General features: G+C 34.4%; 1 protein-coding gene across 3 annotated transcripts in view; it reads right to left on the reverse strand.

Moving 5' to 3' along the window:
- Positions 1-25,927, reverse strand: part of KCNT2 (potassium sodium-activated channel subfamily T member 2) — a 117,656-nt gene that overhangs the window by 53,596 nt on the left and 38,133 nt on the right. For all 3 annotated transcript variants that reach the window (XM_090146133.1, XM_031595796.2, XM_090146134.1), the window contains exons 7-10: positions 25,633-25,707; positions 25,106-25,189; positions 24,433-24,527; positions 1,733-1,913 (exon numbers count right to left, since the gene is read on the reverse strand). In XM_090146133.1, the coding sequence (XP_090002259.1) occupies positions 1,733-1,913; positions 24,433-24,527; positions 25,106-25,189; positions 25,633-25,707 (435 nt within the window). The remainder of the gene's footprint in view (positions 1-1,732; positions 1,914-24,432; positions 24,528-25,105; positions 25,190-25,632; positions 25,708-25,927) is intronic.

Consider the following 25,927-nt stretch of genomic DNA (forward strand, 5'->3'; position numbering starts at 1 on the left):
TATGTCTATTGTGGTAACAGCTTTTTCTCGCAAATTTTATTGTGAATAATAATTTATTTAATACAGTAGAAAGACAAAGCTCAAGAATTTATAGTAAATGGGATTAGATCAGGCTAATCCCTGGTGAGGAGCTCTGCTCTCTGATGACAGGGACAGTGCCTGAGGGAACAGCATGGAGCAGTGTCAGAAGGAGGGTCAGGTGGGGGTTAGGGGAAGGTTCTGCCCAGAGGATGGCAGGCATGGAACAGGCTGCCCAGGGCACTGGTCATAGCCCCAAGGTCCTGGAGCTCACGGAGCATTTGAACAGCACTCTCAGACATAGGGCTGGATGTTATGTGGTCCTGTCTGTAGCCAGGTGTTGGACTTAGTGATCCCTTTGAGTCTTTCCAACTCAGGATATTCTATGGTTCTGTGATTCCAGATAATGTCTCCCTCATTCTGCGTGTAGAAAACTAAAAAGCCTCTTCATCACTACAAAAATGTAGAAATAAAATAGTGAATAATACTTAGATTGATGTGAAAGGGCAGTAGATTCCAGATTATTTACAGGTAATGCATAGATTTGGTGTTTAAGTGTATATTAGAAATACTTGAAAGTTGAAATTTGTATTTCTGTGGAAACTCTAAATTTCTTAAACCATATTTTAGTTTCAAGCAGAACATGCATTTTATTAAACTGCCACTGAATGGGAATATAATTATATTAGTGCATATGTTTGCATATGCAGGCATTAAATATTTGGCTATAATTTAAATGTTCAGGCAATTTAAAAGAAATTACTGCTGACAGCTTGAGCTTCAAGCTTCACAGGGTTTCTGTATTTTCTGCTCAGAGTTGAGGCTTAGTTCACGATCAAAGAAGTAGAGTGCGGAAATCAAAGCTGTATGAGAAACTTGGGAGCTTCAAGGCCTAGCATCTGGGTCTGCTGTGAGATTCAGTAAGCATGCATGATGTCTCCCCACACTTCCTTTTTGCGGCCACGAGTTCTGGATCATCACCAAGAACAAGACATTTAACGCTATGGCACGGCTGCCCTGTAGTCAGAGTGTCAGTCATCAAGCCTTTGCTAATGAGCTGACAAATGTCTAGTACAAATTTATGGAAACTGATTGATTACATGAAATACTTAGATTTTCATAAATCAACCTAAGCTCATATAGGCACCAAAAATTCCTAAATGTGCACTTGGATCAGTGTGTGCCAACACACACAGATGTGAAGACAATTTGCTTGAGTTGCAGATTTAATGAGTTCTTTTTTTAAGTTTGCACTGAACTGTAAGAACATGAGAGGAAGTGGAGAGAATCAAGATTAGAAACAGGGAAAGCCTGCAGAGGAAATGCTATATTCATAAAGTGCAGGGTACTGTTTTTTTTTTATTGTGGTTGATTCGTTTTTTGTGTTTGTTTTGTTCTTTTCTGCATTTTTAAAATTACCTAGGATGAAGAGAAGGGCTCTGTGATACGTGACAGAAACAGAAATCTTTCACCAGCAATTGAAAACTGGCTTCAGTGCTAAATATTTTATTATAAATCTATACTGTATTTTATTATACACTTAAACTAAACAAAGATAAACAGGAAAATTTTAGGAAAAGAATAGAGGGTACAGAAGATGGTTATTATTTCTGATATTTTATATGCATTGCAAAAGGATATTTTGGGGGGTTACTGTTTTTTTTAAAAAAACAATTCTATAGAGAAAATGAAAAAAAAAAAAATCCATGTTTACCTGTATGGGCAACACCACAAGAGCAACACAGATCATAATGACAACAAGCAGCTTTGAAGGCCATATCTTAGGTGTAACATCCCCAAAGCCCACAGTGGAAAATGTCACTATGCAGAAATAAAGGGAGTCAAAGAGAGTCAACTTGTTTCCTGCTCGTTCCAGATGTTGAATTCCACAAATACTATGTAGAAAAGAATGAATAAAGACACGAAAAATAAAAACTGCACTTAGGTTCAGTTCAAGTTTGATGATTACATTATATATGCAAAGAATTACTTCTTTTAGAATGGATACATTGCTTAGAAAAGACATTTCTTTCAAAAAGAGGAAAAATGAGTATCAAACTAGAAGTGTTATTAATATAACTTTTACATCATGTCTAATAATCTCATTTTTTTCAATATTTCAGTGTGGTTGAGAACTTTGCTACTAGATTTTTCTCAGTGGTGAGGGAGAAGTGTTATAAGGAACATCATGGACTGATGCAATTCCTTTCTAAACCAGAACAAGACAGATGGTATATAGTTGCCACCATTCAAATTTTTTTTTTTTAATTTATCTTAACTTTTCAGGGAGACTTTACTGTTATGGTGAAGAAAATATATATAATACTTTCTTTATATCTGTTGCTCTCTATATTGGTCTATATTGCTTTGTATGGCAAGAGCTATTAGCATGAACACTAGTTCATTAAATAACGTTAGTACCAATGGTTACTAACTGTCTGGAATAAACTAAATGTGAGAAGCAAAGGCTACCCAACTGTCAGAGGAATAAGTGCCCAGCGTCACAGTCAGCCTTCAGGTAGAAGGTGTCAATTGGTATGAAGTTTCTGTTTGCTAAGCATATAGCATAGAAATATAAGGCTTGGTTGTTTCTCCGGCTGAACAGATTATGTTGGTTCCTCCCAGCTACACATTTCTGGGAACAAGTAAATGGTAGTATGAGCTGCTTGGTATTTATTTCACTTGTAATCAGTATGGTGTGGGTAAATTAGTGCTGTTTAGGTTGTGAGAAGCAGCAGCAGAATCTATACAAAGGTCTTATTGCTGTTTCTTATGTTTCATGCTTTAAAAATATTTCACTTTGGAAAAATATACAGTGATAATGAGCTTAAAATATGATCTTCTGTAAGACAGCAGAATCGTTAAGACTAAATCCAATCCATCTTTAAAACTATATTCACCCATATGAAGAAAATTGATGTGTGAACCAGTCTGAATAGCGTATTTTTTTCCCCTTGGAGCTAGCTGAATTATTTATCCTCAGACAATTAGAAATCTAATTGGTAAATAATACCATATTCCTTGGTAATTATTCTAGAACATATCTAAGATAATGTCTTCATATATCCTATCCAGATGGTAAGAGTCACTCATTAATATCTGCCATGGTAAAAATTTTGCATCACCAGGGAGACCCTGTGTTTATAACAGCTTTTTGGTTGTTCTTCTGTTCTCTGTTCTGTTCTCCAAAAATAATTCAGTAGTGGGCAGTGGCATTTCCAGAACATATGGATCAAATTCCCAGTTTCCTTTTCACAGTTCTTGCATTTGTAGTTTTCACACTTCTTAAAATGTTCTAAAAAGGGTGCGGTTTTTTTTTTTCTGTTTGCATAAGTTTCATCCTTCAGTCAGAACTGATAATTTTATGTTCCTTTCCAAGTTGTTACACGTTTTTCACTGGAGTAGTAATCTAGGTCTTCCATAATTTTCCTATGTTCACAGTTATCTCTTTCCCTGTAAGTATTAATGGAGGAACTGTCCAGAAATATGCTAATGATGAACACTTTCTTTTGGTCTCAGGCATGGAAGTTTCTCATCTATCTCCTATTTGTGTTAATTTGAAATGATAGAGTAAGCTGTGGAAGAAGTATGAAAAAATAAGCTATTTTAGTGCAGTTATTCATGTAAGTTATATGTAATTGTAATAACAGAGCTATGAAGGATTTCAAATCTCTTGATGTTATTAATCCTAATCTCTCTGGTATGTTTTCTACTCTTTGCCTGTGGGTACATCTCTAAAACTTAAACTCCACTTCAAGAATTAAGGTTACAACAACCAGGAAAGCAGCAGTTACACAGAGACAGGGATATGGCCATAATATGCTAAGTGTGTTTATTATCTGCAAATATTCGTATTGAAGCATAATCCAAACATTTGTAGAATGTATTTTTTCCTGATGTTGGTGTATGTGAAATAGCTCAGTGCTTCCATAAGCAGAAGGGTCGGTTCTAACTTCTGTATCTGAGAGAATGGGTTAGAATTGTGTTATCCCAGGGTTTTGTGGGTTTGTTTAGGGTTTTTTGCTTTGTTCTGTTTTGTTTAACATATTCAAGGAATTAGGCTTGTTTCTTCACTCTTTATTCTTTTCATGAACTTTGAGTAAAATCTTTACCAACTTACTTGCAAGAAAACTCCCTGCTTGATGGAGATCATTAATATTATTCTTCATGTGCTCTCTTTAGAACCCACCAAACCATACTTTAACTTAACTGAAAATACATTCTGAATATACCATGAACCCTTCCAGCCAGGGAATAACAAAATGTGAACTGAATTGAATTGAATGAGCCCAAAATTATTTTATGAGCTGTACTCCTGTATATTCCTATATATGTACATTCTTTAAAGCCATCAAAATCATGGTGTGCCTGAGTCAGAATGTTATGGATCCAAACTGCCTTTTGTTGAACTCAGTGGGCGTAAGCTAGAGCATCTCAAATTCAGTTACCAATATTATAGTCAATTGGACATAGGAGCTCTTTATCCTTCTCTGAAGCAGAAATTGATTTATTCTTCGAACTTCTTGAAGAACTGATTTACTTGTTTGAAATTACTTGCACCTCATCTGCAGTTTTATCGGCTGAGTCCCTAACCCTGAAAGCAAATAAAGCCAAAAATAGTTTACCAAGTCTTAATTTCAGTACTTGTTTTGCCGTTCTGCCTTTTGTTTTTACTAGAGTAAGGGATAACAAAATTGCAGAAAAACTGATTTTGAGAGACAGCTTTATGAGAATTCCGAATGAAATAATACTCCTCCCCCAACAATACTGTATCTTAATCTCAAGTATAATTTGTTAAGTATAATTTGTACTTCTAGTGAAGTATAAACTGTGAGATTACACTTTAATCCCTTCAGTACATCCAAATAAACATTAGCCTGTTTCTATAGCATGTTCCTACCTGATTATGCTGCATAGAGTGCCATAGAAATTTACTGGTTCTACAGTAAGGCATGTCCACATGAATTATTTATTTAATTCCCCACAACTTGCTGACATCTTTTATTGAAATCTAATTATTTATATTAATAATAGTAACCGCATTGTCTTATTTTTCTTTCAAATTGTTAAATGCTAAGCATTATTTTTAAAAGATGCATCATTACTACATGTACCAAGAGCCAGCACGTGTTCTTGTTCCGCTTTCTCCTATTTCCCAACACAATGACCTCAAACTTCATCTTTTTTGGTATTTTATGGTGGCATTTCTATCTCCTTCTTCTTGTTTACTTCTCCTTCTCTTTCATACTATGAAGGAACAGTATGCTTGGTTTTCCTTGAACAAACATCATTCAAGAAAGCAGCATTCAGCAAAAGCAATGCTTATACTAACTTGTCTTTGTGGAGAAAATAAACTGCTATAATAATAAATACATAGAAAATGCCATAAATTAATAAAAATAAAGGGCCAAAATTCCCCTCCTTCTATACCAATTTTAGGTTTCTGTAATTCTGACGTGTTGTCTTTTCATTGTGGATTTAAGATAGCAATTACATCTGTCATGGTTTTATATTTTTTGGTTTGCAGTATTCCGCATCAAAACATCATGTACTGGAATTAAAGTGTTAATACTCCAATTCCAGGTACCTATCCCTATACATTACGGCAGTCATGGGATCTGACCCTTCTGGGTGGGGTGGTCTCTTACTGCCTGCCAGTGGGTGCTGGAGGTGCTTTCCTAGCCGTTCCAAGCTTTTCAGGTTTGACTCGTCTCAGGAGCTCTCTCTCTCCTATCTTATTTGATTTATTAGTCTCAATTCCAATTAGATTGTATTATATTGTGTTACCTTGCATTCCGATATCATAGTTAGTAAAATAAGTTTTCCTCCATAGATTGTTGCTGCTGTTTTTTTCTTCCTTCTTTCCTTCCCATTTTGTGGGGCCAGTGGGGGTGGAGGGACAGGGGCCTACTGCCCCTTGTCACGGGCATAAACTGACCTAGTTAACTCTGTGACAACATCATAACAACACTGGCTTAATGGAGAAGATATTTACATTAAAATATATATATATAAATATATATATACACACCATAAACCATTTGGTCTGCTAAAGCAAAAGTAGTGTCTGGAAATGTACTACAAACTCATGACAAACAGAAGTGTGATTTTAAACATGTAAATATGTAATCTCTGATGATTAGTTATGTTTAGTTTAGTTAGGTAGAACCTGAACTTTTGAGAGTTCAATCTTTGTTTTACTGGAATTTTTTTTTTCTAATTCCAGGAATCTTTGCTTGTTTAAGTATTTTGTATGCCAAAACTAACTACAGTTTGTACATAATCTATCTCCACATGCAGTACAGAAGCTGCCTCAAAAAATCAAGTGAATTACCTTTTAAGACATCAAAAGAAGTTAATATACAGAAGGATTGATGGCGTTTATTTTTTCCCTATCCCTTAGCTGAATATTTAACTGTTTTAAAATAGTAAGAAACAGTAAAGATCAAGATTTTAATATACTAATCTGACATATCTGTGCAAATTTCTATTACATGCTAGAAAGACAGGTCTTCTGTAAGGAACCTCGCATGTTTAAATAGATCAGACAGGATGAATACAGTTAAATATAAAGCTAACTATGCCCACTTCCTTCTGTTTGATTTTCTCCCTCTTTCACCAGAGGGCCTTAATGCTTCACTCTGCATATTCTCACATTTATCTATGTAATGCAATTTGAAATGAACTAACCTGGAAGGGAAAATCTGCATGCATAAGGGGGGACAATTTACACCACAGCATGAATTGAAAAGGCACTATGACATCAGTCAAAGACAGGAAAGTAGAGAAATGTTTGGGGGGCCTGAAACTTTACTGTTGCAGTTTTTATATAGTGGCATATTACAATATTTGGATTATTATCTGCTGCATTTTAAGAATTATTTTATAACTGCTTTGGGGGGGAGAGGGGGGAGCGGACGGAGAGAAACAGCAGCTATTGCCCAACAACTTTATATGTAAAAGAATACACATTAAATATTCCTGCAGCGCTATTAAGTCACCTGGGCAGTTTAAAAGTCAGAGAAATAATGAAAATTTGTGTTTAGGTCTTTTTATTTTATTTCAAACCCCCTTTCTATTTGGTTCTAAGCACCCTGCTATCAGAAATAAATACTGTAGAGTAAAATAAAACCATAGATTAGTAATGTTTTTTATCATGCTATGGTAGCATGTTATAGAAATGGGTACAAGAATTTGGATATCTATTTGCAAGTATTGTACATCAACTATCCTTATTTATAATCACTTATAAACTATTTTATATTAGTTTGTGTTTTCCTTTGACAATGGTGCCAAATAGATCTAATTTTGACTGTGTTATTATTGTATTTATAGAAAAATATTATTTAGAGATACAACTTCTTGAGGTCTGAAATAATGTGTCACAATCTGAAGCCAGAAGTGAGAGATGATTAGGTACTTCACAATTAGGTAGCAATCAGTAGCACTGTTTTCCTTGAATTTTGAGCTTCAATTTACATAGAAACTTCTATAGTGCTTCAGTTAGTTAGCTACAAGAAACAGATAATGAGTATGTTGAAATCAGTGGAGACGAATTTTATCATGTTCAGTGAGATCCTATGCTACGGGCTTGGGACATAGATACTCTAGAAGAAATACAGTAATTCAGTTGCCCATATTAAATAAGTGTTCCCATTTAATTAATGGTTTCCACATTTCTGAACATGGAACGGTGACAGAGCAAATTCCAAGTTAAATTACAATTATTTGATTGCGCTATGTTGCCAATTGATATTTGTATTACTTTAAATTTTTCTGATACCACTGACACAATTTTTTTTTTTCTGTATTGAAAATACTGGAGTGACCCCTCTGCTGACAGACCATCAACTACAGCAAATGTTTATCAGCAAAATTCAAAGAGCATAACAGTGAAAAAAATGAGCATGTTAACTCCCTAGGAAACACATGGCAGGTACTTAAAACATACATTCCCATTACAGTGGCTGTAAGTGTCCAGCTATGTAAGTGAAAATTTGGAAGAGTTCACCAAGGATGTTGAAAGAAATTTGCTCGATCTTTACACCAAAATAAAATGTGACTGTAAGAACAGTTCATACTTTGGACTCACTCTAGAAGGCATATAAAATCTTTCAGAATTCTGATAAATACATTGAGTTTTTGTCTGAAATTGGCAAAAGGTGTTTACTGTTGCCAAACATGCTAATATTAAAATGGTGCTAGACTGAAGTCCTTGCAATGAAAGTTAAGAATAATGCTGTATCTGAACTCTGCGTTCTGATGAAGGAAATAGCCTTTCATACTGGGAGTTGTCACTGTGGGTATTCTGTGCTTTCTAGGGAACTGATATAGAGCCAGACGTGGTTTTGTCCTCTATTTTCCTACATTTTTAAATTAGACATTATTGGAAAAACAGTTTTCCGTGCTAGTAAAGTTAACATACGGAGAATCAAAAAAGCTCAATTTGTACTTCACAAAACTTCGCTGATGTAACTGCAGTGACATTAAAGTTACTTCATTATTAATTGTATCAGGTACTTAATGAGATACTTCATGTTGATTTCTGAATGATAACATATGTCCTCTGAATTTTGAGTATTTTTTCCTAATAAACACTATTAAGCTTAGCAATCTGGTCCTACAGTCTGAAAAAGTGAAGATGTTGCCTACTACTTTACTCATGGACAGCTTAATACCCCAATGCTTTCTGATTTCTTGTGTAAATAATGAAGGAGGGACAAAGAAAAGAGCAAGGAATGATCAGAATCTACAGCAAATAAATGAATGGAGACAGAATTTACTCTGACCAATAACAAAATGTTTATCCTATTCAAACCTCTTGAAGCTGAGTTTTTAAGTTGCTGAAAACAAAATGCTTCACTTTTGCCAAGATACATGATTTTTCTCAGATTTTTTATAAAATCTGTCTGAACATTTATTTTCTGAAAAGCAGTTTTCTATATCAGCATTAAAATAGAAAAACAGAATTGACTAGTTTATGGACATTTGCAATTTCTAATATGTTAAAATGACAATCTAGTACAATGTACAATAATATATCAAATTCAAGGAACACAATGAGAAGTTCAAACTTGCTCCCTCTATTATGTTTAGTGGGATGTAAAGCTGTAAGCATAACTGACTTCAAAGACATAGAAATGACTGAAAACATACAAGTCAGTGAAAGAAATTAGGGAGAAATGCTGATTGGAAAGAAGGCAAAGGTCGTTATGCTGTCTTAAAGTGAGTAAGTAGAGAAATATATTTGCTATTCCTAGTTGGTAACAAGCAATCTTGAGCATGGTAGGAAACGCTGAAATAAATATATTTAAAGACTGACTGGACAAAAAAAGGATATTGATAGACAACATGACCTCTTCTTTTTTTGTTCTTGAAAATTATCTCAGATATTTCTGCAACTCTAATCCCATTTCATCAGATAGTCCAAGTCTTTATAGTTTTACTAAATATTTTCTTTTCATAGGCAGTTTTCATACAACACTCTCTCTTCTTCAAAGAATCACTTTCTGAAGGAAAAGATTCAGATAACTTCAACAGGCTTTGAATCAAGCTTTCAGGTTCTGTCAGGCTTTATGAATAGCTGTTGAGGTAGGGTTAGAGAGCTCTTTCTTTCTCTATGCTGCAATCCTATCGTGTTAGAAATGAATTCTGAACTTCTCTTCAGATGAAAAGGTAATCTTTTTGTATTTCAATTCTATCTCCAGCCAAAATGCTGTTGTTTGATGATACCATTTTTGCGTATCTATAATATCCAATTATCAGCATTTTCCCTTCTCCAAGGATCTGTACATTTCATGCAACTAGTGGTACAAAAGCTGAACTTCTTAATCTAAACTTCTACTAATAAGCCATGTGACTTCCAGATACTGAATAATAGGATATTATGAAATAAAGAAGTTCATATAAATATTTGCTGAATCTGAGTGAAAACCTTTCTACTCTTTCTGCTGCAGTTTGTGAAGCTGCAGTGTAACAACTCTGATCATTTGGACTTCACAAGTAAGAGTAAGAGTCTCAATGTGGGCAGCATTTAACTGACTGCATTTCCATAAAAAGCACCCTTCAGTCTGTAAATCCCAAGAACTATCTGCAATTTTGTATGCTTTCAGGCTGCCCGGGAGCTTTGAAAGTCAACAAAGGAAACCTTGACATTCTGACCTCAGCGTGTCAATACTGTTGTAGCTAAGAGCCCCCTGGAGCACGAGGTTTTGTGCTGCCAACACAAGTCAGCCTCTTATTTCAGAAATAGAAACATGCAAGCAGTACTTGAACCACAAGATACCCTTCATCTGAAGGGAGCTGCATTACCACAAGGCCTTTTTGGCAGGGCTGTGCTTTGTCCTTATATTGCCCAGCTTGTATTGATAGTGTGACTGCCACAGCCTTGCAATTGGATTTATTGAACCTCATGAGGTTCACCTGGGCCCACTGTTGAGCCTTTCCAGGTCTCTCTGGATGGCATCCCATCCCTCAGGTGTGTCAAGTGCATATCATAATGTCATCAGCACACTTGCTGAGGGTGCACTCAATCCCGCTGTCAGTGTCATTGGTAAAGATATTAAAGGGCACTGGTACCACTACTGACTGATGACACTGCTCGTCACTGATCTCCATCCACCATTGACCACCACTCTCTGAGTACCATCTCGCAACTGGTTTCTTGTCCATAGAACAGTCCACCCATCAAATGCATATATGTCCAGTTTGGAGAGAAAGATACTGTTGGGTACTGTGTCATATGCCTTGCTGAAGTCCAGATAGATATCATCTATGATTCTGAATTCGAATTCACATTTATTATTTCTAAGGAAATAATAAATAAGTCATGAAGTAAACTTGAGTGACTCACTTTTCTACTGAAGTTGTTTTCTTGTCATAGAATCATTAAAAATGCATTATTTCAGAGCAGTAGGGGGTTAATAAAAATGACAGGAAAACTGCCCAGCCTAGTAGGAAGTCTGTGACCTGGGTATACTCTTTGCCCTTTTCCAGTGATTTTTTTGGTTGTCATTACATAACTCAATCACAGTATAATGCTTTAAATCTTGCTCTCCAGCTTTTGCACAACAACTAGGATTGTATTTATGAAAAGTCTGCCTCCATTGTATGTGTAGATTAAATCCAAAAGCATTTCTTTTTCCAGGAGAAGGTAGACTGGGCTCACATACCATGAAGTTTGAAGGACCGCTATGTAATTTAAAAGAAATGGAGCCCGTTAAATTTTCCAAGACTTAGCAATCACTTTTCAGTCTTGCTTTCATATTTCTAACAACTTTTTTTGCAAAGCCATATGAATCAGAAGACAGCATTTCCAAATCTTGAACTTCGTTTGTGTTTAAACATCATACATGTCATACATTTGGCCTTATATCTTTGCCAAGTGTAACTGTTAATCCACAGCAACAGTCTGAGCTAGTCAGGCACCATGAAGGTCAAGCAGGCCACCAAATACACTTCTTCCCTTTTGGAATACACACCCAGCATTACTTGAAGCAGTGTTACCAAGCATAGTTTCAGAGAAACAAGATTTTGTGCAACACTGTTTTTTAGACATTCCCCGGTAGAAGAAGTCTACTGCATCTGAAATTTACAGTGATAACACTTCTCGCTACTTTTCTAAGTTTTCACTGATTTTTGAACACTATTAGATCCAAGTCAAATAGTCTAAGTGAAAAGATATGGTCTATGAACTCTAGAAACTGCTAAAACTTTGTCTCAGTCTCAAAGAAGGAGATGTTCTTACTTTTTATTGTGCTAAGTTAGCTTCAAAAAAGAGCACAGGGATTCTTAGTTCTCATTTTGTTTTGGCCTTGTAAATGTCTGCATCCCAAACAGTTCTATAGCTATGTTTGTTGCATAATTGAGAAACATCTTCTGAATAAACTGCATCAAAATGTTTTTCATTCATATAAAAAATCAAATATTTCTTTACTGATACGTTCTGATTAAACCAGAGTTGCAGGCGATTTTCTTGCATGGCTGGCAAGGCCTTGCCTTGCCGAAGCCTCATACTGTTTTGTGATCTCTCAAAACAGTAAAAACCTCTCCAAACTTCCATGCACTGTGTGTCATTATCTTAAAACTGACAGTTGTAGTTACCTTGCTGAAAATAACATCACACAGGTTTAGACACTGATTTGAATACCTGCAGAGTTGATTATGCTCCAAAAATTTCTTCGTTAGGCATCAAAATCATCTAAAACCCTATCTTTTGTTAGAGTCAAATATGAAGAAAAGCTATTTACTTGTGTGGGATTCTTTAAGGAACTTCTGTTTATCATCTCTTTATGATCGCGAAGGAGAAAATTGGTAAGAACAGGCAAAATGATTATCAATTTAGACAAATAAAATGTTTCTAAAGGGTGGTTAGAAAGAAATGGTGATGTCCATATTAGGTTAGGCGAAGGCTCCTTTCATTCAGAATCTGTTTCTACTGAGAGCAGTAGCAGATGTTCAATGAAACAATAACCAAAAACAGTATAGAAAGATCCCCCCATTTAATACTCTGTCTGCATTAGAGCTTGTATTATAATTCTCTGATGGAAGGAAAATCATTCTGTGTCCGCTTTAGCCTAGGTACACTTTATTCTCCTTACAAACACTGATTTTTTTGCAAAAAGCCTGCAGTTCCTGACCTTCAAGTATCCATTCTAATGTTTATATGTATTCTGTGCTAACCTTCTGTACTATGCTCTCCTTATCACACTATGTTTTCACTTGATTCTCAAGGATATTCACCAAGGATCTTTCCTACACTTTCACCCATTTTTAGATGTTCTTGGTAGGCTCTTCCTTGTTTGCATTATGAGTGCAACACATATTTTTTCATGCTTTTGTATTTTTCACAATCCTGCTGTTAAAACAACTGCTTTAGAACAAGCCGATTCCCTTTCCTCCAGTTGCAAAATTTTCATATTAGTAACATCTTACGCCAAAATTAATTTGTTGGAAATTTAAAGACAAGAAATACTTAGAAAGAACAGTATTCCTTGCTCTGGTTATCCTGCTGTGCAACTCAGACTCATTAGTAAATACAAGTAGGAGTGGCCTAAAATGTGCAAGTGATTCACATCTGATAGCAATTTTTTTTTTACCCATCTTAAGCACAGGCATGAGGACTGCAGCCCATCATAAAACTCACAGGTGAAATTTTTCTTTCCAGCTTAAGTGTCTATAAAATATACATTCTGCTGCACAGTTCTATCTAAGCTCTTTCAGAAGTCAGTTATCTCCAGACATGGAATAAACTGAGTTTTGCTTACCTTATTATTATTTTGTTCATAGTTTCTATTACAGCAAATCCTCACTGTCTGCATTAAGTTCAGCTTTTTCCCAGAAACTTTCACTCACGTTACTTTCCATCACTAATTATCTAGAAGGACCACATAGAATAATTATAATAATGATGATAATCTTAATCTCACGATGCCCATGGAGAGCCAAGATTGATACCAAGAAGATGACTTTTTCTGAGGCAGTGAATAGACTTCTTAAACCACAGTCTACCTCATAAACTCTAATTCTAGGTCCTGCATATCTAGCTTGTTGATTGATTATTTCACATGCCAATATTTCTGATTCTGTTTCCACTGGTGGAAAATTGGTTACTATGTTTGATTCTTGGTTTCCCTTCTTAGATGGGCACTATAACTTATGCAAGAAAAACTAGTACTGGAGCATCATTTGCTAGAAGAAGCTTTTCTTATGTTTCCTGGGCTTATAGATTATTTTATTGGGCATCCAATAAAACAAAGGGAGAAAAAAAATTCTAAAGAGAAACAGTGGAATAAATAGAAGACCCACACATGGAGGCTAGAAACTGATGGGAAATATCTGCTTCCCATGATGACTGCTTGCTGTACTTTATGTAATCTGAGAACAAAAGAGAGGTTTGCAGATTTGAAGAGGAGACAGATGGAAGAGGATGGAGACCACCTTGAATGTTTTGAGAAGCCCAAATGAGAACCACTATGAAATGCTACAATTATGTAGGACTATAAAGAGATAATTGCATAGAGATCTGTTATGCTTCTATTGCACAGTGTTTGTGCTTACAATGAGTTCCCTATGCAGATGGATAATTATAGAACAGATCAATGAAATCCAAGATCTCATAAGGCTACTCCGAAGCATGAGGTGTTACTATTTACTTATCACAATACTTTTAATATGGGTTGTTATTAATTCCAAACAAGCTACCATCTCAATATACAGTGCTTGACTATACTCACCATTTAAAGAAAGAACATAAGTTGTATCAGGATGACCTCACAAGTGAGATGGGGAGCTGATTATAATAGTTAGAAAAATAATACAAGATGAATAATCATAATACTTGAAAGATGAGGAAGAAAAAAGAATATCACAGTGACTAGCAGGAGTGACAGCACACTGTGTAGTTTGTCTCTTCTATGCTCTGTCTGGAAGGTTTTTTCTTGACTGCTTAGCCCATCTAGGATATTCTTACTACATACTCACTGCAGCCCTTAGAATCAGACTTCTAATCTAAATATTCAGGGCTTACATTAGGCTTTAAGTTGGCTGAATTTGTGTTTTGTTTTGTTTTGCTTTTTGCATCTTTTGTCTTTTCTAATTTCAGGTTATTAGCTGGGTGAACAAAAGATCAAATGAAAGAGTATGGGTGAAGCATGATTCAGTATCATTCTTTTTGCCATATTTGTCCAAATCTAGAAAATGTACATCTATGCTACGTATAACTATGTCCACTTCCTAGCATAAAATTTTTTCATTTAATTTGTTTTCGTTGCTCATCACTGACGATAACAAACTTGAAAAATATAGGACTGGATTTAATTTGTTTATATTGATGCAAGCTGATAATGATAGATATCCTGACAGCATGAAAAGGTAACTCCAAAAATTTATTGGCTTTTTTTTTTTTTGAAGAATTCTATTCTTGCACTGCAGAGTTAAGCAAAGCAGTAGAATACATGCAATTATAGGAGACCGTAATGCATTTAATGCATTTAATCTACATTACCCTTATGCGAACTGTTCTTTTTTGTAATATATTAGTAAACATATTGCTTTGCTGTGGAATGTAATTAGGTATGGTACACTGTGCCCAAAGGAACTGACAATTTGATTTCATGCCCATTGTTAACTATCCAGTCTGCAAATTCAACCCACAGTTTGTACTTCAGTGTTTACTAAATGAATACCAACTCTTGTTTCCTCCTTATTGTTGTGACTCATGCACTTCCACTATAATCTATGTTGTATATTATATATATAAAATATTTTGCATCTGTTGCAGAAATGTATGCCTTCCACAAACATAAAATATATAGGTTTATCTCTGCAAAGAAAGAGAGCATGTATCCAATTTTATATTGCATTTGAGTTACTTTAGAAGTATAGTGTTACGTGATGTTGGACTTGATCTTATTGGTCTTTTCCAGCCTAAATGTTTTATTGAGAACTAGCTATAATTTAATATTTTTAACTTTTTGGCAGATCTTTACATTATATTGAAATCTTTTGTTGTTTTCCACAAGCAATTATTAGAGATTGTTTAAATATAGTATTTTCATAATGAATCATAGTTTTCATTAGTTACTTGCTTAATTTGAGGTCAGTAAATGACTTTTTCCTGTGACAGCTCTGGCATGGGGAATGGGAACTCTCTTGCTAAAGGAAGGAGTATCATACATAGGTGGTTTAGAGGAATCCATGGATGTTTAATTTTAGTTTATTACCCAAATGTTATAGTATGTTTGGATGACTGCTTACTCCTCTAGTCTACACCTGTTTGAAAAATGTCTGGCTAAGCACCATAGTAATTTCTAATTACCAAATACACAGGAAAGAAATGAGAATTCTTTCTTTTCGAAATCACTGTTCTAAATGCATGAAATTTCACCTTCTTTGTAGATCATCTCACACTGCAGTTCTAGCTCTGCCTAAGTCTCTGAGACATCCTTTCAGTATTCAGTAAACTTATGCCTAATGTGATTGAGAAATTCCTGGTGGTTGGTGCAGCTTTTGTTAGCATGGCCAGATTTGCAGTGAAATCTTTTTTAACTCTTCACTTTCCAATTTGAGATATATTAATTATGTTAAACTCCACACTCTCAAAATGCATTTGGAATATGTAAAAGACAACAAAAGTGATCAAATCACAACATATTGTTACTGTTGATCAGTAACTAGATTAATGAGATCTAATAATACAGTTAAATGTGTTAACATAAACCAACACAAACATGAGATCTTAGTAATGTATAATAAATAGTTTGTCAGCCTAATGAATCAGTCATTGAAAGATAAGCATACATATATTTAACTCTGCATGCTAATGAAAACTTCATTTTTGAGCCAGGAATAGTGAATGATGACGGACTGATGCCAGGCATTGAATTTAAATAGTGAAGTAACATCCTCAACCTAATTAGTCATCTGCAGCTACACATGGCATTCTATTTGCTCATGTCTAAAATGATAATGCACTGTCAAAGACAGCATCTGAATATCAGATTTTTATCTTTATTGTAAAGATAAGAAGGATGTAGTATGTAATGTTTTCATGTAATGAAAAAGATGGAAAACAACTTTTAACACTTGTTATATATATTTAATTCATCCTTTAAGAGGAACATTGTCTGCTATTTTTTTCTTTTTGAAGTCCTCCCCAAACCAAAGAAAAACCAAAGGTTTGTTTTGTTTGTTTGTTTTTTAAATTAGTACGATGATGAACCACTTCACAATACACAAATTCTGGTTGTATTCCAGATCTGTGTTTATTCTAGCATTTTGTTTTACCAAAGTTATTCTTGTCATCCCTATTCTGAAGAGAATATGCATATTTTACATATGTAACGTTTATGTTTTCACTCAAGGTATCTATTTACATGTCTGTGATTTAGAAGCAGGTGTGTGTGTGCATGTGTATTTATTTGTAAATGAATTGAAAGCTTACCAGAGAAGCCACATTCCTGTAATTTTCATGGATTCGTATGCTCGTTTAATTTGCCTTTGTGTCTCCCCATGTCTCAACTGCCTGTGGGAGCTCTATGCCCACCTTTATCTAAATTCAGTTTGGAACTAATTTTCAAGCTAATAAATATCTGCAACCTGTGCTACAAATTAGCAAAGCTTTGATTGTAACTTGAAAACATCACCTGAAACCTCTACTTGTCTTCCAGGCTATAGTAAAACAGCAGCAATCCCTCAATCATATTGTTTACTTCTTTAATGTAATATTTCTCTATAGTAAAAAATAATAATTTTAAAAATTCACTTATAATCTGTTTTTGACACTTTTTTTACAATGAGTTTTGTGAAGGGCAGCATTCTGAGCTACCATTTAGTCTTTCTGATTATTTTTTATTTTCAGAAGAAGAATGGATCGCTACAAATGATATCTTTCACACTCAGAAGATAATGCAGATTGAACTCTCTATGACTTTGTTCCACAGACCACAGAATATACGAGTCAAATTATTTTCAATTTCACTGGTCTCTGCAACTAGTTTTAAATGTTCCATTACGTCTGTTGTACAAAGAATTCCCTGCATGTACCATGGGAAAGATGCTGACCTAATTATTTTAGAAATAACTATGTAGAAAAATCTAAAAAGATTAACAAAGGAAATATTATGTCACTACCAAATTAGTAACTAAAATAGCATGAAAATCACTGTATAATTATGTGAGTTGCCATAGAAACTACGTTTGATGGGTAGCCAAAAAGACTTCTGATTGGGCTTCTATAGTTCTGCTCTGTCTATAATAAACATGATTTCTTTTCTTCCTTCTGTAAACAACTAGCCCGTTTTTCAGTAGCCTGTCTGCATCCTATACTCTTTAAGCAGCCCTCTTTAACAGTTTTGATTGCCCATATGCTTTTTTTATGTCTGAACTCATGAACTTAAATATGTAAAAATGTTTTCAAAAATGTATCATGACAAAACCATGTTATTATCCAAAGGAAAAAAGAGAACAAATTTATATATGATATTTCTGTATTGTACAGTGCATAAAAATTAGCAAGGCCATCAATCCAGGATTTTATTGTTATTATTACATTTTATCAGCGTATTTTTCCATTGATTTTTCTCATTCAGCTTGAAGGCTTTGGCTCTGAAATACTGACAGTAACGATATAAGCAAACACTCCTCATTGCCAGCAAAGGTGAGAAAAATATGGTCCATCCAAGAAAATCCTATTCCACTGTTAACAATAGGAATTTCATTTAAATAATCTAAACCAACTATTTGTGATGATAGTTTTCACACTCTTCTTATGGCAGACTTCACCAAAACTATCTCAGTAATTCGAAAAACAAACAAACAATAAAAAACCAAACCATTAACTCAGTATGCATTTCCAGCAACTGCAGTTTCTCTTCAGAGAGAAAAAAAAAAAAAAAAAAGCAATTCAGCTAATGATCTGAAAAAAATTTAATGGAAAAATTATCTTTAAATAACATGTTTTCTATGCAACAGTTTGAGTTTACACTGAATTGCATATCAGCATTTTCAGTGAAAATTCAAACCTGACAAAATAACTTTTGCTAGCATATGGAGTATTAGACAATGGAATATTTTGTCCTTTTGTTTTCTTTCTAGGATGTAAAAATGACAGACAATATTCCTTGCAGTAAATTTTTGACTTGAAATACTATCTCTGGTTAAATCTCTTCCCTTTTGCCTCTCATTTATGTCACATGGAGGCCAAGTACTGGCTCGGCTGAAAGCTCTACAGCTAAAATTGTGCTGTTTCATGTTTTCCTAAGCTATCCCTGCTAGTTCTTGGCCTTAGATTATCCTATCTGAAGTAGCTGAAAAGAACACATGTCTATTGGTTAGAGGTCTTGGCTGCCTTCCTTAATAAGAGATATTAAAGAAACAGTTCAGGATTATAAGTAAATATCCCTGCCATATGCTTAATGGCATCTGTTCAAGATTCAAGGCAGAAATTTTCTCAGTTCTGAGACAACAGTGCAATCAGAAATTTGTTTTACTACTTAAAAGTACTACTTAAACTACTTTAATAGTTTAAATCACAAAATACTTACCTATTATTTCTAACAGGAAAAGTTATAGCTCAGGTATGTTCACTGTTCTTCTTTTCCTTGTTTTTTTTTTTTTTTTTTTTTTTTTGAATATGATATAGTATTGTTACTGCTTTAATAATATCGGTATAGTTTTGGAAACACTTGGTCACCGCAAACACATAGAAATGTGACACAGCCACAGTAAAATGAATGAGACTTCAATTACTATTCTCATGCCAGAAGCTGGGGCCATCTCTGAATTCCTCCAGGAACTTCCGATAAAGTATAATTAATATTGTACTTGTAAATAAATTACTCTCCTACCAAAGTGGATGAAAAGTATTGTAGTAGTTGAATAAGTTATTTTGTATTCTTTACAGTTACTTAGGACTTCTAATTAATATACTAGAATACTCTGAGCCTTAAATACTGCAACCACTGTTTAATCTTTATGATCATGACAATTAATATTCTTTATTAATCAAGAATCACTGGATTTGATTAAACTAAATGACAGAATTGCAGTTTAACTTCGTGCTATTTTTGAATGCAAAACATCTCTCTAAATCATAAGCATATTGAATCTGAGCACTGGATGTGCTGTACAACAAAACCAAACAGCATCAAAAGACTTGTAGATATTATAGACATATCTTATTCTACATTATATAATCCACTAACGCTCTCTGAGTTCAACGTACTTAATGTTAGGCATCCTTGGAGGAGTGCCATTGTTGGCTCCTGCTGTAATCAATACAGAAGGACAGAGAAGCAGAGTGATTTAGTTAAATTCAGATCTGTACTGCACTTGGAGGCGACTGTCTCTCTTATTGATAATAAAAGGAACTGAAGCATTGAATTGAGAGGTCTTAATTTCTGTAATATTACATGAAATTATTTCCTTTATCTCCTTTTTTTTTTTTTTTTCCCCTTCTGTAACACAGTGTTCCAACTCTGGAATTTTGTCTTGTTTGGACTAGCTTGTTGTCTGAGTTTGTTGTCATTCCTACAAGCAAATTATTTCTACTGTTTCCTCCAGATGAAATTTTTAATTGGCACTGAGGCTAGAGAATTGGTATAATACAGGTATTCTGTAAGTCAATTTGAGAAAACATCCTAATTTTCTGATATTGTAAGCACTGAAGGATAAGCAATGCTGAGTCTCAGTGAGCTTTCAAAGAAGGCATGAACAAAGTTCATGCAGGCTTCTTACATTCTTAATCTCATTTGTAGCCAACTTTTTTACAAGCTAAGCATTCCACACTAGTGATACATGACTAGCATTGATTTAAAAAACAAAGTCTTAAAAGATGATTCACTGTGTCATAGATGCCTGAAATAGTCATTCATTGTTATTTGTCTTACTGTAGAGTTTACAAAAGTAATTAGTATTCCATTTGGCAAGCAAATGCAAACATCCATTAGCTAAATGACAAAATATATACTTTGACTATCTTTGTCACTTTCACTGAAACTCTATCAACAGTAATTGCTGAACAGCTTCATAAAGGAGGACACTTCTTTTGGTATACTCATAATTGGGTGGGAGAACACTGAGGTATTTAAGGAAATAAATTATTGATAGCTTAACTTATCTTTGGAACTAGAAGAGAGAAAAAAAATCCATGTAGTAACCTGTAAACTGCAGATACATGGTGTTATGCTTATGAAGTGACTGATCTGCAGATAATTTCTACCCGTGGATCCATAAACAATTGTCATAAAAAAAAATATATATATATATATATCATAAATTTTATGTGATTATTCTTTGTTCTGTAAATTGCCAACTGTATTCAAAAATATATAAAACCTCTTGCTAAATTCTAAGTTAGAAGGATAATTTATATAATGATTTTCTAAAAACTGTAAGATTAGACAATTGACTGTAAACATATTCATGTTTTATGTTTTAATCTGAAGCTTATACTTGAGTTATAAGACAGGTTGGAATATGTCTGCCTGTATTACTATCACTCAGAAAAATGCTGAGGAGATGCAACTGATGTTTTTGCTGACATTGCATGGAGCTGACTTTTCTGTGAGATTTCTGCTTTTGTAGAAGTTCAGTTATTTTGAAACATATGTGCACGTAGTAGCAAAGCTGATGAGAAAGATGCTTTCTATAAGTATTTCTGCTTCAGTGTAAGTAATGCAGAACCCTCAAACTACTCTATAAGGTAAATTTCTGTGGAGGAAAATGATCAATCAAATGAAATGCTATTGTCTATACACTAGAAGAACAAGTGAAAATGTTACTAGAACAGTTACTAGACACATCTAATCCTCTCCCTCCATTGTAAAGCACTGCAAGGTCAGGAGGTCCAGCCAGCTTCTTCACCAGGGTTCTGAGTGTGCTGAGACATTTCTAAATGACTGGGGACTGAATGCTTCCTCCACATTTATGAAAACATGATTTCAACTTTGATACATTGCATAGAGGAATGCTGCTGCTCACCAAACTTGTATATACACAAGGTTGAGACATAAGTATCCTCTGACAAATATCCTCTTATTCTGTAAACACACGGGCTCTCAGAAAGGAGCGTATATATACTATACCTTCTATACTAAAACTGTGCTTTCAGAATTATCTGTGAAAACATATCGCTTCCAATAGCCTTGTTCACATCCAGTTATTTTGTACCTCTTGCAAAACTACAGAGTTCTGTTGTTACACAAAAAATGTAAAGAAAGTAACTACTTTTCCATCTCAAGCACCCAGGGAAAAAAAAAAAAAGATTAAGTACAGTAAAAACACACTCAAAAACAAAATTAAGGAACATATCTTGTAAGTACTGATTACTGAATAGTTTCAGCATTTGTTTTAAAACTTCTCGTAGAAAAGATCATCCCAAGAGCTAAAGCTTTCAGCCTTTCTAGAAGCAGTAAAAGAGCACTTTTTCTATGCTTCCTCAGTGCACCATTCTAACCAAGAAGGTAAAAACAATTTAAGTAGAAAGGGGAGTCCCTCCTGGACTTCTTATAAAATGGCATAATTCCTGTATAAAGTAATGTGCTCTTTTCCTGTGTGTCTGCTAAAAAAGCATGATTTTGAACAGAAAATTACATAGGCTTCAGCCAATGTTCCTATTGAAGCAGATTGTAAAAGCAAGTCTGCCAACCAGCACCTTTGGGATGTAGTGTTACAGTTTAATTCATACAGTGCACTGAAGCCATTCTTTTGTTAACTTTAACAGTTTTGCATTACTGTAGCTCTACTATTTCATGAACCAAGGTAGTATCTCTAAATGTCACCAGAATGTGTTTATGACAGGCTGCAACTAACTCAAATCCTTTTTTTTTGCATTGTTTTTTACTGCACATATAGATTAGACTGTTTCTAGCCCTAGGTGTTAGAGGGGGAATACAGTCACTCAGTTACAACTTACTGTTGTAAAAAGTATGAGAGAACAGCTTGAGAAAAGCTATCCTCAAGTGGGCAAATTCCAGAAACAGGCTTTGTTCCTCTTTCAGCATGAAAAAATTCATGTAATGTCTAAAACAAATCCTGTAAAGTGATGTAAAGTGCGATACTGCCTCAAATTCGCAATGGATAACATTGGATAACATAATAGAAGACATTAAGTTGACTTTGACTGTTTATAGAGAGTTTTTTATATACTTGTAAGATACACTTTATAATATAAGATCATAGATGGGTAAAAATAGTATAAAATACCATTATGTGTGTTCATATAAGTAACAATAACAGCTACCTAAACAGATTCTGGCATTAGGCAAGCTGCAGATACTTGAACATCTATTTTTGGTAATTCCGAAAGTATTTAATCTCCTTAGTTATTGCATTAATGGGTGTTTTCATCTTATTTAGCTTATTTGGAAGTCTAGCAGGGTCAATACTAGGTCACCGTATAGTAATCTCTAATAAGCTGGTATCTATGACTGTTGAGACCAGACATAATTACCAAGGTGAGCTTGCCATTTTCTGCAGTTTTACTGTCAGTTATCAAAATGCCTGGTACTGAGCATGATGTTCATTTTAGCTGCATTCTCTCTATCAAGCAGGGAGGATCACAGTGAGTTCTTAGGAAACATTACTGTTACTAGCTTACTAGAACTGGCAGCATTTGTCATGGAATTTTGTGGCCATAAGACAAAGGGCCATTCATTTAATCACTGACCAGAACAAACCCACCTTCTTCAATAAAGGGTAGAGAACTGAGAATGTGTTTTTCAGGACTGAAAAGGTTTTTATTTTTATTTTACACTGTTACTAACAAAAGGGTTAAGGTAGAATCTAACAGTGGCCATCAAGAACATTCTAGAGAAACAAGATGAGTAAAAATCAAATCTCTTTCTCCAAAATGTCAAGACAAAACTTTATCTGTGCACTAACCCAAAGGTACCCTGTCTGGCAAAATCTGGGGGTTGTTAACCCTTTCCAAAAGGATTCATCTCTGTTCACTGCTCTCTTGCGTACCATCTCATAACACACATATTCTTTTTACTGTTATTTTTCTCCATATGTGACACTCAGATCTCAGATACCTGCTGAGAAATTTCTGTTTGCTAAGTAACCTCCTAAGCTACGTTACCACCTCTACCTTTGTGTGTGAACATAGTTATGTCTGTGCTCAGTAATGTCGTGTAGTTTTTGTCTCCAGCTCTGTTCAACTGTAGATGTATAAAGCATAGTATAAAACTGCGACAAAAAAGTAGTATTTCCTATGAACATTTTTCTAGCTGCCAATAATCTGCAGCTCTTTTCATTTTAGGAACTTAGTAGATTTATATTTAATACTGTCAAAATACTTTTCTCTATACTTCCAAAACCTCTATAAACTTAAAAGGTTTTGAGATCTTGCAACAAAAAGTTCCTCACAGTATTACATTGTTGTTGTTTGAACCTACCATCTAGAGCTTTCTGTAATCCAGATTAAGAATATTTACGTTCTGTAAATAAGATTATTACTATTTTCTCTCTTTATATCTTATGACTGGACTGGGTAATCTGAGTGATAAGGCTGAGATTTTTTTACATTCTTCTGTCTATCCCTCCAGTGAGAGGATTATTACCTTAGTCTAGGTACCTTCATTGGTTCCCTTCAAATTCGAATGACTTTTCCACTGAGACTTCAATCTTAATATTTATGTAAATTTCCCCCATCTATTTCTCCTGTGTTTTTACATGATATGTGTTTCTTTCCTTATTGTGAGAATGAGACCCTCTCCCATGCATGCACATTCTGTTTCCAAACCCAGTGTATCAGGGCTCCAGTAGTACTCAGTGCTGATTGGTATTTGCATTGCAAGTATGTTATTATTTTTATTTCAACACGTAATTTCCACAATGCCTATTTTATCACCATGTTCTAAAGTGAGAAAAGTCAATATATATAATAAAAAGAGAAGGATTTTGGTCACTTACCAAGTGAAGATAAGACACAGTAAGGTGGATATTAAAATGAGGACTTGGTTAAACATTGCAGACTGTGTACGTTGGATGGCTCTGTGAAGATCATTCTGCATTAATGGAAAATAGCTGTTATTTTTGGCTTTGAATTAATGAAGCATGAGCTGATTCTATAGAGTTACATAGAATCCTAATAAAATCCACTGATTCAAATCTGCTTAAAATTTGCTGATCATGTGGAAGGGTGCAAAAGAACCAGCTGTGATTCAGTGATTGTTTAACTAGTTCTTTGTTCATCCTGGCACAATTCTGATACTACTGCAAGCTGCCTTAAAGTTTGTCTGTTCATATCTAGCTTACAAATTACAGGCTGCAAAAACTAATTAAGGCATAGCAGTTGAGTTCCCTGTACTTGTATGTGAATGCATAAGTAGCTAAAGAACTAGCCATTGTAACTTTCCCTCCTAATGGGCACTGCAACAATTTATACTAATTTGAGATTTCACTTTATATATTTTTTTTCTAATTTTGATGGACAAAGTAGCTTTAATAACGCTTGACCATTTGTGTACTATCTGGTTAGCTTGCTAGAAAAGTGGGACAGAGGACTGCAATGCCAAAATCCCAGTTAAAGTAATATATTAAAAAACAGAAAATACAAATTAGTTATTTTCTTTGTCATACTTACAATCATATTCTCCAAAGCATGCTTTGCTAGCCAACAGTTTAAAAAAACAGGAATAAACAGGTTTCTTAGGACTGGCCAGAAAATCTGAACAAATTAAAATTGAAAAACAAATAAATTAATTAAAAGTCTTCTATTGAAGAAAATAGCAGCAATGAAGTACTAGGAAAAATTTATCTTAATGAACTGCATATAAAACAAAATGATAAAATACAATATAGAGAGTCAATATAGAGTCACAAATACAGTCACAATAGATATTCTTTGATTTTTATGTCTGACTGTTTTATTGATTGTGTTGTAATTTGAGTTAGGGGTCTCTTGGTTGTTTGGGGGGGAATTTTTTTGCCTTTTTGGGGGAAAAAATATGATATGTACTATTTCATTTAAGTAAAAATCTGCCTTGTTTTTGGCTAATTTCAGTTCGCACGAGCACAATTCTTTAATCCACACAGAATTCACTTTCACCTCAGAGAAGAGTATCAGTGCAAATATAAAAGTGTAATACGTCTTAATTCAAATACGTTTACCGTAATGATGAAAGGGACAGCATTTATTATTTCCAGGAGGAAGGGTATTCGCAGAATTTGTTCCCAGATATTTCCCTTCAAAGAAAAAGAAAAAACAATAAAAAGCATATCATAGTAAGTTAACCTACGCATCTGATGAGGAATATATAAGATATTCAAATGCCAAATACATTTCTCTAAATAATTGAATTTAATGAGAAGTATTTGTCCTACAGATTTAAACACGTGTAAAATGTAAATATAGAATACAGAATAGTCTGGCCTAACTATTTTTTCTTACTGTTTACTATAATTT

This window comes from Phasianus colchicus, chromosome 9, assembly GCF_987193195.1.
Source record: "Phasianus colchicus chromosome 9, bPhaCol1.hap1.1, whole genome shotgun sequence".
NCBI lineage: Eukaryota > Metazoa > Chordata > Aves > Galliformes > Phasianidae > Phasianus > Phasianus colchicus.